The 17,250-nt window shown below is 39.0% G+C and overlaps 2 protein-coding genes across 2 annotated transcripts; one reads left to right on the top strand and one right to left on the bottom strand.

Moving 5' to 3' along the window:
* The first annotated feature begins 1,209 nt into the window (after positions 1-1,209).
* On the top strand, positions 1,210-3,472 carry LOC143862474 (pirin-like protein). The gene is made up of 6 exons (XM_077373525.1): positions 1,210-1,443; positions 1,648-1,697; positions 1,799-1,837; positions 1,933-2,024; positions 2,126-2,229; positions 2,382-3,472. Exons 1-6 carry the CDS (start codon positions 1,220-1,222, stop codon positions 2,872-2,874), a joined length of 1,002 nt encoding a protein of 333 aa, XP_077229640.1. The 5' UTR covers positions 1,210-1,219; the 3' UTR covers positions 2,875-3,472.
* Positions 3,473-5,124: 1,652 nt separating this feature from the next.
* LOC143862476 (ras-related protein RABA5c-like) lies at positions 5,125-12,128 on the bottom strand. The gene is made up of 2 exons (XM_077373526.1): positions 11,664-12,128; positions 5,125-5,760 (listed from the first exon to the last, which is right to left on the bottom strand). The coding sequence occupies exons 1-2, from the start codon at positions 11,992-11,994 to the stop codon at positions 5,444-5,446; spliced, it is 648 nt and encodes a 215-aa protein (XP_077229641.1). The 5' UTR covers positions 11,995-12,128; the 3' UTR covers positions 5,125-5,443.
* Between the last annotated feature and the right edge of the window lie 5,122 nt (positions 12,129-17,250).

Genomic DNA, 17,250 nt, shown 5'->3' with positions numbered 1-17,250 from the left:
AGTATGAACTGACATAAAGAAACAAAGTTATATCACTATTGGGGGTGGCCCAGGTAAAAAAAAAGGCGATTGTATCACTTCCTGTTTTTAAGAATAAGTTGTTACATGGAACACCCAATTTGAGAAATGATGTGCATCTATCAATGAAAAAGGGGTGTGATTACTGATTAACAGCTCCCATTACTTAAACAAGGTAATTTCTTTTCTGGAAATAATATTTACTCCCGTTCTTGGCTTCTTGGCAATTGCCATTATCTTTTCCTGAAATTCAATCCATTTTTAGGGAAAAAAAAAAAACAAACAAACAAAAGTGGTGGGAAATAGGGCCGCAACTCGGGCCGGGCCGGGTTGGGTTGGGTTGAGGCCAACCCTAATCCAACCCAAGATAAATTATGTCAACCCTAACTCAACCGGACCCAGGCCTCAAGTTGAGGAGGGTTAACCCTAACACAACCCGTCTAAGCCAATTTTCCAAAACGGGTTGGGTTGGGTTGGGTTCGGGTAGCCCCGGCAAAAATAAAAAAATATGCAAATAAATAGATATTGGGTTTTCCTTGCAATAAAATCATGATAAAATTAGGAGGATGAGTCGGATCGCAATAAAATCACGATAAAATTAGGATGAGGAGGTAGGATCGCAATAAAATCACGATAAAATTAGGAGAAAGAGATAGGATCATAATAAAACCACGATAAAATCTTGATATGTCGAGGTCGGGTCTAGTCAAGTCAGGTTGCCCGAGGCCTCAACCCTATCCCAATCGAAAATTAAACGGGGTTAGCCTTTTCCGACCCTAACCCAACCCGAGCCAAAATTGGGCTAACCGTGTCGGGTTCGGGTTGAGCCCGACTCAAGTTGCAACCTCTAGTGAAAATGCAGTCATTTTTAGAAATAACAAACAAAAGAGAGTGGAAATGGTGGAAGGGGGTGGAAATATCATTTCCCTTTCCATTTTATTTCAATTTTCTGATTTTTCTCTCTTTTCATCTTATAATTGAGGATTTGGGTTGTTGAGTGGGGTCGAACGTCATGATTACATGAGATTGACATCATCATTAACCATGTGTAGAGATTTGAACAGCTAGGATTTTCTTCTCCAATTCCCATTTGCCCCATCCATTCAACTAGCTGTTTCTTGTAGAATAAGCCAAGAGTTTCTTGTCCTCTACATTCCCATAAAGTCGTTAGTTTAAAAAGGCAACAAACAGAGAGAGAAAAATGAGGCCTATAAATCTTCACCTCCTATTCTGTTCCTCTTCCCAAATCAAAACCAATATCATAACCACCTCTCTCTTTTGTACCTTTCTCAAGAAGAGCAGAATGTCTAGAGCTTCTGTGGATCAAAGCTCCTTTTTTAACACACCTAGATTAGTGGTGAAGAAAGTTTTAGCCAAGCCTCAACATGAAGGAGAAGGAGCAGTTGTTAGGAGGAGCATTGGAAGGTTTCTTTTCATTCATTGTCTTATTGATTTCTTGGGTTTTGTGGGTATTTTTTTAGTTGTTAGGAGGGGCATTGGAAGGTTTCTTTTTCTCCATTTTGTTGATAATTTCTTGGGTTTTCAGCTTTAATGTTTTCGGGGTATTGATTTTTCAAATTGGTATTTTTTAATTTTTATTTACTTTTCCTTCTATCATGGGTTTTTCAGGATGGAATTGAAGTATTTTGATCCTTTTGTCATGTTGGATGAATTCTCAGGTATGTTTCAGGGCCTCTGCAATATGACTCTGGATTTTATATATTGGTTGTTCTCTGTTTTGGTTCAAATTGTCTTATTTCTGGGGTTGTTGATTTTGTAGTCTCAGCACCTGCTGGATTTCCTGATCACCCACATAGAGGTTTGAGAGTTGCCCATCTCCTTTCTATCTTGCTTTTAAGATTCTTGAATGACTTCCCCTTCTTTATTTATGATTGTTGTGGGATTTTCTTTCAGGTTTTGAGACAGTTACATACATGTTGGATGGAACTTTTACACATCAAGATTTTGCAGGGCACAAGGGTACAATCAGAACTGGTGATTTACAGGTCTGGTCTGGAATGAAACAATCTTTTTATATCATAACAGAACAATGAATTTTGTCATCTTGATGTTTTGGGTGTTTTTTCTTGATCTTATTTTTGTGCAGTGGATGACTGCCGGTAGGGGGATAATTCACTCAGAAATGCCTGTAGGAGAAGGAACCCAAAAAGGTTTACAGCTTTGGATCAATCTCTCTTCCAAGGACAAAATGTAAGAACATACCAAATTTCATAAAATCCTTCCCTTTTTTTGAAATAGACGTACAGGTTTTTAGACCTCAAAAACAATGTAACAGTAGAATCAGTAGATTCTTCCTTTCTTTGGCATTGGAAAGCTTGAATTATTCCAATTCGTAATTGCAGGATCGAGCCCCGATATCAGGAATTGAGATGCGAGGAAATCAACAGGGTGGAAAAAGATGGAGTGGAGGTTCGAATTATAGCCGGTGAATCGATGGGTGTCCGATCCCCAGTCTACACTCGAACGCCGACAATGTATCTGGATTTCACATTAAAACCAGGAGCTCAATTGCACCAGAGCATTCCTGAGTCTTGGAATTCCTTTGTGTATGTCATTGAAGGAGAAGGAATTTTTGGAAATTTGAGCTCGTCGCCGGCTACGGCTCACCACACATTGGTGTTGAGTCCAGGAGATGGGCTCAGTGTTTGGAACAAGTCTTCCAAGGTACTCAGATTTGTTCTCATTGGTGGGCAACCTCTGAATCAACCTGTTGTTCAATATGGGCCATTTGTGATGAACACACAAGCTGAGATTGATCAAACCATTGAAGACTACCATTTCTGCAGGAATGGATTTGAAAAGGCCAAGCAATGGAAATCCCAACCATTGCACTGAGATACCAAATGGGTTTTGAGTTCAAGCCATTGTGGCAGACAATGGTGACAGCAGGGTATATAAAATTTGTAAGACAATCTCCTCAAGGTATCATCTATTAGACACCAGATATGGAAACAAAGTTTTGGGATTGGAAATACTTCTAGAACCTTTATTGGTGCAGATGCAGTAACTGGGCTCCAAAAGTCAAAAGTGCTCATCTGGGTTTTCAATACTCTCTCAATATAATTTTCAACATCTGGAAAAGCTGATTTTTTCCATTTTCTTTTTTTTTTTTTTGGTTTTTTTTGGGGGGATCTATGTGGTGGTGGTGATAGTGGTGGGTGAAGGTGACTCTTTTGGGAGTTGGGTCAATCATTTTTTGCACAACAGCTATCCTCCAACTGGTGATGTAATAGCTGTAAGAATTCAGTGGGGTGGTTGAATGATTTGTCAGTTTGGTTTTTTTTACTATACTTTTAAGTGTAGGATCTTGTGGGATTTACTATCATTGCTTCATAATGCAGTGTAAATTAGGTCACAATGTGAGAGAAGTGAATCATTTGTTCTTTTTGAAGTGTGAGTTTGTTGGAAATGTAAAAATGAGTCATTTGATCTATTTGAGTTTATGCCTTTTTCACTTTCCAAGATGAATCATTTGTTCTTTTTCAGTCTGCATTCCTGGCTCGTCCATTATCTTCAAGCACATTAAAAGGTCTGCTAATAGTGAGGCGGATAGATTAGTTAGGGACGCCGATCTTGCTTTGTGTTTATCCCTTGTATATTTTCTTTTTTCCTTGTATTATTCGGTGGACCATCTCGGTCTTCCTCCTTATTGAATGAATTTTGCAACCATTCAAAGAAAAAAAAGAAGAGTGAAACCACTGTGATTTCTTCATATCTTTGGGATACCATTATCATCTTGTATATCCATGTTTGAATTTTATTTGTGTAAACACAAATTCAAATCAAACCATGAAAACAGTAAAGAAAAGTAAGTATAAACACAAAACGGAACACAATATCTGTGGTTGGTAGTGTGCTGATGTTCACGGGAGATGGAGAAGATTTCTACTATCTCTGAAATTATGGTTATGAAAGTTTTTTTTTTCTCCCTAGCAATTCTAAGAACTCATGAAGTAACTCTGTTTTTCCTCTAACCCTCCAACCGAGCCTTATTATTTCCAAGAGAATGCAACTAGTGAGTAAAACAAGTGTAGGATTTCAGTCATCTGAGGTATCCTCATGAGACGCAGAGACCAGAGAACTTCAGAGGGATCTCTTTCCTCTTTAAATGCTTCAAGTAAAATCAGGTTAGGGAGGCTGAAAGCGCCAGAGAAGTTGCTCAGCATAGCTGATGCTCGCCCTTGAATCTGTTGCTGTTTCTGCCGGGAGAAAGGTAATTGGACTTCCACTTAAGCAACTAGTGGGTCTTCCCTTCTGATCTGCTACCTTCCATGTGCAATTAGTAGGGTTGCTGATCTGGATTTCAGACGATTTTGGTGGCCACAAAATAATCTCGTAATTTAGTGATAATCACATTTGTACAAACATCAAAGACAGAAAACACCTCTACAAAAAAAAAAAAATCAAAGACAGAAAACAATCATCAAAAGGCAGGGACGCCGCTGATATAGTCATTGAAATGAAAGACAAGGATGCCATTGAAATGAAAGAAAAGGATCCTGCCTACTCCTTCTGGGAGCACATATGGGAATGGTAGTTCTCTAGATTAAGCATCCTATAATACCATTTTCTCAGGTGTATGGGATTCATGCTTTTGGCCTGACAGGGTTGCCCCAACTAGTAGCTCAGATCAAACATGAGAAGTTCCACTTTATTTTGCTGGTAAAACCTATTCCTTTCAGCAGGCGATTTGATTGGCTCCTCTACCTTTGCTCTGGCATCTCTTTGGTTGGGATTCATGTTCTTTTGAGTTGCTCTGATAAGCCTATTCAAATCATCATCAAACAAATGGCATTGAGTGAACCAGATAATCAAGGCACGCAACCAACCACCGAACAAATGGGAGCTGAAAGAGCTCTCCACTAGAGAACAAATATATAATTACCCAAGAAACTTCAATGGTGAGGAAGCAAACAACTAAACCAAAATGTGTTGGTTAGCCTAAGGTTAAAGATTTCATTCCAGGGCAGGTTCTATATTGAGTAAAATGAACAAACTAACTAGTTTTAGACACATTCCAAACTTGGATATCAAAGTAGTTATTCATTCTAATTTTACCAGATAGAATATGAGTACCCAATCATCTTACAAATAGCAACCATTCATCAAATAAGTACCCTATAAGAACAATAAAAATGAAGCACAAAATTCCCAAATAATTAGAACGACGAACGACATATTTCCTTCCACTTTATTCTATCATTAAATTACATGCCTTTTACCTCCATCAAACAAAAATTCACTCAAACAAAACTATGGATCTTATTAGGTATAATGAAGAACCCCTGAAAATAAACCCAGAAGGAGAGCAAATGGAAAACCCAATTTGGCGCACAAGGCATTAATTGACCAATTTCAAGAAAGCCCTTGACCTGCAACAGTTCTAGGATGGAACAAGTGATCTCTAACAGCAAGAAGACTTGTTCAGAGGTTGTTTTGATCCATCGGCTCCATCATTAACAAGGCTTACTCTGTTGACAGACAACTCTGCTTTATAGGAATCAGAATTCAAGACCTTCCTGCTAACATTATTGTAGATCTCCTTGATAACAATCTCAAAAGCTGTCATAACATTTGTAGCATCTAGAGCCGACGTTTCCATGAAAAAGAGCCCTTCTGATTCAGCAAGGCTTTTACCTTCCTCCACACTCACATCCCTAATATTCTCCAAATCACATTTATTTCCTACCAGCATCCTTGCCACAGTTGTATCAGAATGTGCTGCAAGATTGTTCCATTAACACAAAGCATGAGATCTCTAACCCTAAGAGAATATATAGATAAATAAATTCATATATGTGACTCCAGGAATCATAAAGAAAACGGGTAGAAAGCATGAAAATGTTCATGCCATGCCTTGAGAAGTCAACAGCATATATGATGCCTTCAGAAATATTATGGTTTTGAACCAATCTATTTGAGGCAAGCAAGAATTTATGAAATGAACGTACTGGCTAATACAATATGCCCTGTTCAATTTAGATTAACAGTTGTCAGGACATTTTACAGAGCTTCACAGGGAGTCTCAAACCTGGACTTGCCACTAAAGTCAAACTCTGTGCAACATGGACGATGAACTTTTAAAAAAAATTGCCATGTATGGCGCATGTTCTGCATATGCAGATCAGGCACTCATGAAACACGGCTATTTAGACAAAGTCATCAGTTCTGTCTACCATTATTTTCGAACACGGCTATTTAGGCAAAGTCATAATTTCTGTCTACCATTATTTTCAAACACGGCTATTTAGACAATATCATAATTTCTGTCTACCATTATTTTCGCGTATCATTTATATACTAACGTAGTTTAAATATATTTCTATTATCTAGATACATTACTATGGCTTGTGCATATATAAGCTAACAGCATATTTAATATTATATCCAAACTTATATAACAATGGGCTTGTTGTATTGATAGATTGGTTTTTCTCGCCATTATTTTTGTTTAATATACTATCACAGTTTTAATGTATTTCTTTACCTAGATACATTACTATGGTTTATGCAAATAAAAGCTAACACCATATTTAATATTATATATGCTAACACCATATGTAAAAATGGTGGGATCCTCGTGCACTGGGCCACCCTTTGTTAACCAAATTTATATAACAATGGGTTTGTTGTGTTGATAGATTGGTTTTTCAGGGTTTTCCGTGTCCGATACTTCCTGCCCGTGTCTAAGTTAGATTGAAATGTTTTAGAAAGTGAGAATGTTCAAATCACCTATTCGGAAATGTGTGGTAACTTACTACAATCATTATGAAATTCTAACCACCATGCACACCCTAATGTCAGCATAGAACATATGTAGAGTCAAGTGATTATGTCGCATCTAGACGGAGAGTAGAGAGATTATATGCTTGAAATAGAAGAGAGACAATTTTTTGAAGAAAAAAATTTAAATTTACCAAAAAAAAAGAACAGGATAAGAGTTAGGGCATCACACCAAAAAGCATTGCACCCATGGCTAAGAGCAATGGAAATCGCATCCACGCAAGAGCAAAAACTTTAATTTTTTTAATTTATCCATCATTTCATTTTTCAAATTCCTGAAATTTGACCGAAATGGTTAGAACTACAAAAAAATTAGAAAGATGCTATGATTTCCATTTCATTTCATTAATGTAGAGAATGATATTTGGTAGGCAAAGTCATTGAACTGCACCGCAAAGTAACCATATTTATGCCTGGGATGTCAATAAGCATAGGACCAATGCATGTCACTAGGTGTTCGATGTGATTAAGCCATTATGGATAGCTTTCTTGCTTGTGTGTTAGATTCTAAGTATGTGTTTGTGCTTATTCTAGCATTTCCCAAAGTATCATCTTAAAATTTCATCATTTGCATATGTTTTCATACGTTTCCGTGATTTTACAAGATTTCCAACGAAACCAACATGTTTCTGTTTCCGTGTCGGCTGAAACCAAAATCGAAACCAAAATTTAAAACCTTGTTTTTTATAATCCCTTACATTCGTATGGTAATGTTCGTTGTTTGGGGCTGATTGGGAACCTATACCCGATAAAGCTTCGGCAGAGTTTTTGTTGTGTGTGAACGTTCTGGTTGTTGGTTAAATCCATATCAAACAGTTCAGAAGTCAAGTAACCCAACACACGAGTCTCTCTTGAGCCTCCATTTACACAGGCAGGGATTCCCACGATGACAGTGAGGTTGAATGCCTCCAGTGATCACAAACTGTAAAGATGTTCATTATGGGAAGAGGTCAGCTTGGATATCTTACTGGAAAGACGATGGAACCCACCCCAGATGATCCATTTCATGATAGATGGGGAGCAGAGAACCTCATAGAAAAGTCTATTCTGATTAACTCGATGGATCTTGAAAGGAATAGTGGCTTCATGTTTTTAAAGACAGCTACAGTCATCTGGGATGCAGCATCCCAAACTTACTCGTAGATGAAAAGCTTCTCGCAGATTTATCAGCTGCGACAAGATATTGCCCACCATCATAAAGGGGAGAAGTCTCTTGCCAGCTCTTTATTTTGCTTATCTTCGACGTATGTGGAAGGAGTTGGATTTTATGATCCAAATGAGCCAATGTGTACTACTGATGTTGTGTCCTACAAAGCGAAGGTGAAACAAAACTGCATCATTGAGTTCCTTGTTGGTATTAACCTAGACTTGGAGTTGATTCGGGTTCAGATTCTTGAAAGGGCAAAACTTCCCACTGTACATCAAGTTTATCCCCATGTTCAGAGTGAGAAGTGTTGGTCAGCCTCTTCACAGCAATATAATGCCTCGGAAATTGAAAAATCAACCCTAGCGTCTAGCAGTGGATTTCAAATGGGAGAAAAGTTCAGCAAGGATACGAACAAATTGAAATGTACTCGCTGTGGTAAGACAAGGCAAGACTGGAAGCATTGTTGGGATCTTATTGGACAGTTAGCAAGATATAACTTGAAGAAGAATGCATCTACAACCCATACTATATCAGCTATGAAGGTTTGTAATACCTATTGGACCTCCGCCTCCCTCGCAAATTGCATCTCATGTATAAACTAGTCTCGGTGCCACTTCAAGGATGGTCCCCATTTCTGAGGACGACTTGGATCGCCTACGTCATAAGGTATCCCAAATTGGAGAGCTCATCCGTTTCTGCATATGCTCACACAGGTATGCGTGCATCTGCCTTCCACACCAAGGTTTTAAATTTCAATTTCGGTTTCGGTCGGCACAAAAATGGAAACATTTTGGTTTCGGTGGAAACCTTGTAAAATCATGAAAGTGTATGGAAACGTATAAAACTGATGAAATTTTAAGATGATACTATTGAAATGCTAGAATAAGCACAAATACATACTTAGAAACCATTACATAAGCAAGAAAGCCATCCACAATGGCTTAATCACATCGAACACCAAGTGACATGCGTTGTTGCACATGCCTGGAACAAAAAATTCAGTAAAGAAGTACAATGCAATGAAGTATAAGAAAGTACAATGACCAATCTCCCCTCCAAGGACCCCAACTCTATGTGAATACCACGTAGAGTTTGGAGGTATTATTGGTCTCATGCTGACCTGACGTCCCATACATAAGATACGATTACTTTTTTGTACAGTTCAATGAGGTTGCCTACCAAATATCATTCTCTAGGCTACATTAATGAAATGAAATGATATGCAAATCATAGCGTCTTTCCAAAAAAAATTTTGTCGTTCTGACCATTTCGGTCGAATTTCGGAAATTTCGGTAAAAATATCGGAGAAATAATGCCGTGGAAGGAATTCATTGAGATTTTATTTTGGTGGGGATGAAAACAAAAACATTTCAGTCGTTTCGGGGAAATTTAAACCATATTCCACACTTCCACTTCTCTGTCATAGATTATTGAATTTGATGCTTCCAACCACATGATATGTCCCCAGTTTTTTCTTCAAATTATACCATTTGTCTAGTGTATAAGTGACAGATGGATCTCTCTTTCCATCGGTGGGAAGGGGTATGTTTTTCTTTACTCCCAATTGTCTATTTAGTTTTGCAAGTCCCAAATCTCATTACAAGGTTGCTATATGTTAGTTGCTTACTAAGTCTTTGAATCATAGCATAAACTTTTTTAAAAAAAATTTGTAAATGATTAAACTCGGAGTACTTGGGTTTACCTTATGAAGACCAAAGATGAAGTAGTTTTCATCTTTAAGAAATTCCGTAAGATAATTTGCAGTTTGCACACAGTTCGACACTGCTATCAAAATTCTCTGATCTGATAATATTTGTATTATAAAATTCTCTCAAGTTCTTCTCTATCCGTTCTTGAATTTTTGAATATTTGCCTCACTGAAATAAGCATACTTATAATTATTTCTTAGTAGAACTTTAATTGTTGAACTTGAACTAACATTTTCAGAAAGAACACATTATTCTAGTGTTATAACTTCTCCTTTAAAGTCCTTGCATGTATTGAGAGAAAAAAGCCCAAAACACACCTATTTAAAGACTCTTTAGAAACCATAAACCTACCTACCTAACTAAAGAAAGCAACATACATACAAATTTGCAAGCTCTCACATAGACAGAAGGGAAAGGTGGGTACTTTTACACCGAGATTCCTACAAGGAGTGGAACTTTCTTGGGTAACTGGATTGTTGTGAAGAATCCCAAGAAACAAAAAGACAATGATAGGTGCCAAAACAACAACGTAGAATCATAACTAACTCAATCCATCGATTGATCAATCATCAATGAACAAAATACCATCCTAGAAACCTACAAAAACGGCAAAATGTCATTTTTACAACAGAAGATGCTTCTAAAAATGCCTTTACCCACAAAATTACTGAGATTTTCAGCCCCAGATCTATAACTTTCACACCATAAAAAACCACTAGATAGTACCAAAATCTTCCACAAAACCATTACAGAGAGAAGGGATGTAGTAGTTGGAAAATAAACACAAATTTTCGATTATGTCAACCACCTTGAATCTTTCCATACCCCTTCCAATCTAAATTATATTCCAAAATAAAGAGAAATGACACTAAAGCCTTATCAAATGCCAACAGCCCATCACAAAACAGAAACACTCTGTTCAGATCTACAACCTTGCATATACATATAACATCATCATCATCATCATCAAATCAAGGCCCCATCTATCTAAATTGAACAATAAAAATACAAAATCCAAAAAAAAAAAAAATCCCAGATAAAAGATTCACTATCCTATAAATAGACGAGAGATCAATGAATCAAACAAGAGGAGCAAGATAAAAAAAAACAACCAGAAAGAAAACCCACAAGTTCTAATAAGACCCCAGGTTGAATTCATTACAAGGATGAGAAACATCAAAGATGGAAGCCCAATTTGGGAAATCATGAAAAACAATCTGGGTCTTCGATTAGAGAAATTGGAATTCATTTGAGATATAAATAGATAGAGAAGCAGGCATATACCAACACTAATGCAGTTTTTTTGGGAATAGCCTACTCTCCCCAAGAACTCTAGAGGAGCTGTTAGATGCGACCAATTATGTATTCTTTATGTTCGCACTAAATAAATATTGTTTTATTTTCTTTGTAAAGGCGTCAAGGGGTTTTCTTTCCCTTTCTTATATCTTGTAGGGTTCGAAGCAAGGTTCTATGTCCTCCTCTTGTAACTTTTTCTTTCTTATTAATAAAATTTAAGGCGCTGCTGCCCCAGGTTCCTAGATAAATTCCGGGTTAGAAAGAGAGAGATCCAAACATACTGAAGTGAAATCATTGATCTAACATCGACAGTCTAGATTAAATGATGAGATTAAAAGTGAAATGAGTGGAGTTTCCCGTTGACCATAGTGATCAGTAAACGATATAAGGGTGATAAGTGCATCTCATCCCTACTAAGACATGTATGTTTAGTGTGTATCCCAATTCAACTACATTAACTAAGTCTAGATAGTGTAGTTGGTTAAACAGATTAAGCCAAATAGAGTTTTATTGACCAATCGATCACTAGATCGAGGTAAGTTTCAAACCCCTTTGTATTCTACTGATCTATTTTGCACTGTCCTTTTAGATGTAATGTTTGAAATTCATTTGAGACATAAAGAGAGAGAGAGAGAGAGAGAGAGAGAGAGAGAGAGAGAGAGAGAGAGAGAGAGAGATGAAGAACATACTGTTGAGCTCTTCGAGCCATCTCTCAACACTATCAAAGGTAGTTCTTCGGCTGATGTCATACACGATTAGGGCACCAACAGCACCCCTATAATAGGCAGAAGTGACCGCGCGGAATCGCTCTTGTCCTGCAGTGTCCCAGATCTGAGCCTTAACTTCTTTTCCTTGAATATCCATACTCTGAGTCTGGAATTCCACCCCTATTGTTGCCTTTGAGTTCATATTGAACTCGTTTCGAGCATACCTGGATAGTAAATTCGATTTCCCCACTGCTGAATCCCCTATTATCACGATCTTGAAAAGATACTCCTCTCCATCCTCTTCTTCTTCCATTGATTTAGGTTTGGATAGAGGAGGAATTATTATTAGGGTTTTTGTTTGTGAGTTTAGCAGAGTTTTCCAAGTGGATCTGAGGAGGGAGAGAGACTACGTGAGAAGATAACAAGAGGATGGGTGGACGGATCAATTTCTAGACACGAGTCAATTTTAATTGCTCCTTTTTCTCTCCTTCTCTCTCTTCGTCATTTCTTCATTGCCTGTCGTACCCTTGACTTTTTACTCAAAGACGATCATGTCCTTGCTTCGCTTTTGAAATGCCTTTCATTGCCTATCGACATGCATTGGGTAAAGTATTGGCCTCAACCCCTATCAAGACATGATAAGGTCGTAAAATGGTGGGGCCTACCTTATGCATGGGCTTGGGGGAAATCGTAGGACCCACCTCCATCGAATGAGGTAAAATCGTGGACACTATCCGATGCATAGGTTTGAGTGGATTTGTGGGACTCTCCCTATAAGAACATGGTTTACAATTGTGGGCCCAACCCCATGCATAGATTTTGGTGAAGATGGTTGGCCCACTCATACGTGAAAGTGGTGGGTCCCACCATAATGCTTGGTTTGGATAAAGAATTAAAGATGGTGGACCCAACCATATCAAAACATGATTTGTAAAAGGGAAGTAATATATCAGCCCTTTCCTTTTTTATTACTTGGGACACCCAGCAGCAGAGTATCTTATCTGTGACTGCAGAGAGGCTGATGTACTTCAGAAGGATTCAATGGAGCTATCCGATCGACCTGGGTCCTGCAGACATGACAAAAGAGGGGCCTAGAAAGTGCCTTAGGAAACGGCTAAGTGCTTTTACGATCAAAAGTAAAAGACAACTTTTGGGTCCTACAAGAGGCCATACGTGGGTTTTATACATAAAATCAAGACCATTGATTTTATATAGAACATCTTTTCGTGACCCACATGATTTCCGTCCCATCCCGAAGAGACATCCTATGCGTAAGATAAAAGGAATACAAAAAAAAAGTAATTAATTAACTTTTCTTGGCAAAACTCAAAGCGTGGATTTATAGATTAAGGGTGTTAGGCGTAAAATCGGTACATTCGGCACCGAACCTCAAACCCCTTCTCCATTACTCAACTTGGTCGACACAATCCCTACGACAGCGCTCGGTAATGAACTTCGATTAGACCTCCTTGATGCTTCTCCCTTGGACGGTACCGAGCTACACAGGGAGCTAAACGCAATCTCGGAGATCTCGCCCCCTAAACGGGAAATCCGGACGGCCGATACGCGTAAGGCGCGACTTTCGAATTTGAAACATCCCGCCTAAATCTCCATCCTTGATATTCTCCCGTAACCATCGGAAACCGTATCTCCACGTGTTTATTCGCCAGCTATTAAGCCCCACGTGGATTGAATCAAGGATATGATTGATGTTTTCATAGGTCTCCACGATCTGATTCTCCCACCATCACGCCCCACGTAGGCGAAATCAAAGGCACGATTGATATCTCCAATATCGTAGATCTCCACCCCTATAAAAAGGGGACTTCGCATTCAAGCAAAAAGATCGAAAAAAGACTCAACCTCTCTTCTTCTTGGGTCTGGTAACCTGATCAAGCTCTCTCCCATTCCCCATCCATTGTGTGTGATTGCCCGTTTCTGACTTGAGTGTCGAAGTGGCCGTCCGGAGCCACAACTCCGGGCCCGCTGACTCTTTTTCTGTGATCGCAGGATTATAATTTCTACGAAGCTAGTTCGTACAGTCAGATTTTGGGCGTCATCAAATGGTGCAGATCATCTCATCAAGGTGTTCTTGAGGGCCCTTTTTAGCTTGACCTTCAGATCAACAGGCCCAAGCAATCTCTTTTAGGAAGTAGTGTAAAAGTGATTTTTTACTTTTTACCCTTAGTCATTTTATTATATCGGTTTAAGTTGAGAGCTGATTGTCGTCGTCATTTGCCCTCCTGGAAAGGGTATATTTGGTAATGTGTGGAATAGATAGTGTGCCAGGGTGTCCAACGTTCGATCTGAGGCCGCGATCTTCGGCGACATAAAATGCATCCATGTCTACCTAACAAGGAAGGGTAACAAATAACAATTAATCACTTTTTTATATGGTGGGCCCATTGTCATGTGTACATAATTCTCAAAATAGGCTTCATCGTTGATTTCTATAGTTCTTGATCTAACGGATGGGATCATGTTTCAGCTTGGACTTACCCATTATGTCATCATCTAACATATGCCATGTGTAGACTGGCCTTCTCTGAATGAAGCTTTTCATTGGTCGATGCAACACCGACAGAGCAATAGGGGTAATCCTATCCGTTGATTTGATGGGACATGAATCAAATCCATCCGTTGGCTGATCTTAGATCCTTGATTAATGGACGACAAGATGCGAGTGCTGAAATCATTTCCCTACAACAATTATATTCTTATAGGATACCCACAAACTAACTTAAAATACAGTAGAGGGCATATTGATTGGGTGATCCATACCATTCATTTGATTGGCCCTCACATAGATAGGGTGTCCACAAAAAATCAGCTCCATAGGATCATCCTAACCTTACGATTTGGGGAGGTAAAATGGACATGTATAAACCTTCACAAATCTGTCTAATTTTTGCCTCCACGGTTAGAAGGGTTATGATGACCCTACGGAGCTGATTTTTTGTGGACACCCTATCTATGTGAGGGCCAATCAAATGAATGGTTTGGATCACCCAAACATTGTGGGCCTCCACTGTATTTTAAGCTAGTGTATTGATAACTTATCTACACTCGTGTGTAGAAACCGTTTTCTCTTAATAAAATGATGATAATAACCTTTTTTAGCATTTTTTTACCGAACCAATCCCTCCATGCCACATGGCATAGGAGGGTAGTTTTACCTTTTTAAGGAAATAAAGCCAAAAAAGAAAAGAAACTAAGATGGGCAATGATTTTTTCACCCCTGTAGGATAATGCAGCCTCTTTTAACGTGATTCGACGTTAAAAAGAGTTAAAATCTGCCCACAATTCAAGTTAACAGGGGGGGGCGCGTTATCCTACAGGGCGGGGTGCGAAAAAATCATCTCCCAAATTGGTGATGTGTTTTGACTAAAGAGGATATATTTGTCATTCTGAGAAAAGTACGATGATGATCTTGTCTTCCAAAACCTCATACTCGACGGTGGTATGTGATGCAAAATGGGCGCCGTGATTTCATCCAAACGAATTTCACCGAAAGCGTTTTGAGGCGAGAGATCTCAAAATCTCGCCGTGTGAAGGAAATACTAGTGACAGTTGCGCGTACCAGAGAGTGCCGACTAAGTGGGTAGGATCCTTCAATCAAGGTGTGTCCAAAGACAATTGGGTTGAAATTCTAGCGACAATTGCGCCATGTAATTCCAATCCAATAAAAAAGTTATTTCATACATTTATTTTTTCCATAGAACTGCTAAGAAGATTGCTGTGTTAGGGAGATCTTAACAGCCCTTCTCAACAGTTTGGCACACCCCTAACATGAACTCATCAATTTTCAGAAGTTTGTTGGTGTTGTAAATTCATTGCTTTGTTTAGTTCATTGCATGTATGGTTAATTAAATACTCATGTTTCATGAATAAATAGAATATAAAAGTAGCTATGATACCAGATTCACAGCTGCCCACAAGCATAGAAGTATATATGATACCAAATGTTAGGTACCTAATCAATATGACAAAAGCCTAGGACCAATAGAATGTGTTGTGCTAGGCCCTTAAACCAATTAGGCCATGTTCTCTTTACATTGTGACAATTGATTATGAGCTCTAAACTTATTATTGGACCTAAACCTTAGGATCGTAACAAGCAATTAAAGAAAGAAATCTCTCTACAGTTAGATTACAAGGATTGACGGAGAGGTAGTTTGTTCCGTGCCAAAGAAAGAGAGGGAAAAAGATGTGTTGTAGAAAGCTATCAAATCTCAATTTTGTAGGGTTCATTTGAGTTTGTTAGGTACCTTACCAATACGCCAAAAGCTACAGAGCTGATGAACATGCTAGGCAAGACCCTTTAAACCTGTCCATACCAAGCCCTCTTTGTGGCAACTTCATTTTGATTTGTTTTACCAGGTAGCCCTTTCCAAGTAGTTCTCTCCACAGTTCGCCGCCCCCTTTCGTGACTCGAACACAGGACGTGGTGGTTGCTCTGATACCAGATGTTAGTTACCTTACCAATACGCCAAAAGCTCTAGAGCTGATGGAACGCATTAGGCAAGGCCCTTTAAACCTGTCCCATACCAGACTGGTTCCCACCCAGTCCCAAACCTAAGTGGGCCCCACTCAAGGCGGTAACAAATTCCTTCTGCGCACGTCTAGGCACTTCACACTTCCAAGACCACACACAACAAAGAAGGAGAGATTCTATGGTCTCAGGAAAGCAAACCTTTACTATCTGGTTGCACATCATAAGCTCGAAGAGTAGTTGAACATATAAGTAGTCAACATGGTAGAGAAAAGCATGGGATTTTCCTAGAACTTACCTTGGAGAATAGTGACAAGTAATGTTTGGTTCTAAACCTAGTAGTGTAGACAAGGGGTGTCAGGTAAGAGAGAAATAAAGAGAAAAAGTAAACCTAGTAGTGTAGATAAAGAGAAAAGGAGGAAAAAAACTTCATTCACAAGAAATTCAAGCAAAATTCCACTTTTTTTTTTTTTTTTTTTGTGGATTTTAGCTTGGATATCATATAGAAGGGATAAGAGTGACACATCATGAGTAGGGGTGCAACTCAGGTTAGGTCGGGTCGGGTTGAGGCCAACCCTGACCCAACCCCAGATAGTATTCCCTCAACCCTAACCCCAACCCAATAAAAGCCTCGGGTTGAGGATTGCCAACCCTAACCCAACCCGCCTCCAAATCGGGTCGGGTTGGGTTCGGCGTTGGATTCAGGTTCATCTAGGGCAAAATAGAAAAATACAAGAAAAAAACATAATCCTATGAAAATCATGATAAACTTAGAGGATGGAGATCGGGTTCGGGTCGGGTTGCCAAGGCATCAACCATAACCCAACTCGAAATTAAATCGGGTTGGTTTTTCCCAACCCCAACCCAACCCGTGCCAAAATCGGGTTGAATCCCAAGAGTCTTCCGGGATGTCAATCAATGCTAACACAAGGGGTTTTGCAAATGTGGCACCCAAATGCCAAGCAAAAACCCCTAAGCCATCCCAGCTTTCGTGCAACCAAACACACCACGCTCGGGGTGCGAGGACCAAGGAAGTTTTTATATGGTGTAGGCTAGTTGTTGCACGTAACCAGGGCG

This window comes from Tasmannia lanceolata, unplaced genomic scaffold (genome assembly GCF_043159265.1).
Source record: "Tasmannia lanceolata isolate RefF3 unplaced genomic scaffold, GAP_Taslan_0.1 ptg000037l, whole genome shotgun sequence".
In the NCBI taxonomy this organism is placed as follows: domain Eukaryota; kingdom Viridiplantae; phylum Streptophyta; class Magnoliopsida; order Canellales; family Winteraceae; genus Tasmannia; species Tasmannia lanceolata.
The sequence above is the reverse complement of the archived record's forward strand: the minus strand, read 5'-3'. Positions and strand labels throughout refer to the sequence as shown.

Bases quoted from the DNA above. Each gene is read 5' to 3' on its own strand.
- LOC143862474 (XM_077373525.1), top strand. From the start codon at position 1,220: ATGAGGCCTATAAATCTTCACCTCCTATTCTGTTCCTCTTCCCAAATC. The intron at 1,698-1,798 runs GTATGTTTCAGG...TTGATTTTGTAG, and splicing joins CATGTTGGATGAATTCTCAG to TCTCAGCACCTGCTGGATTT. The intron at 2,230-2,381 runs GTAAGAACATAC...TCGTAATTGCAG, and splicing joins CTCTCTTCCAAGGACAAAAT to GATCGAGCCCCGATATCAGG.
- LOC143862476 (XM_077373526.1), bottom strand. From the start codon at position 11,994: ATGGAAGAAGAAGAGGATGGAGAGGAGTATCTTTTCAAGATCGTGATA. The intron at 5,761-11,663 runs GTATGTTCTTCA...ACAATCTTGCAG, and splicing joins ATGGCTCGAAGAGCTCAACA to CACATTCTGATACAACTGTG.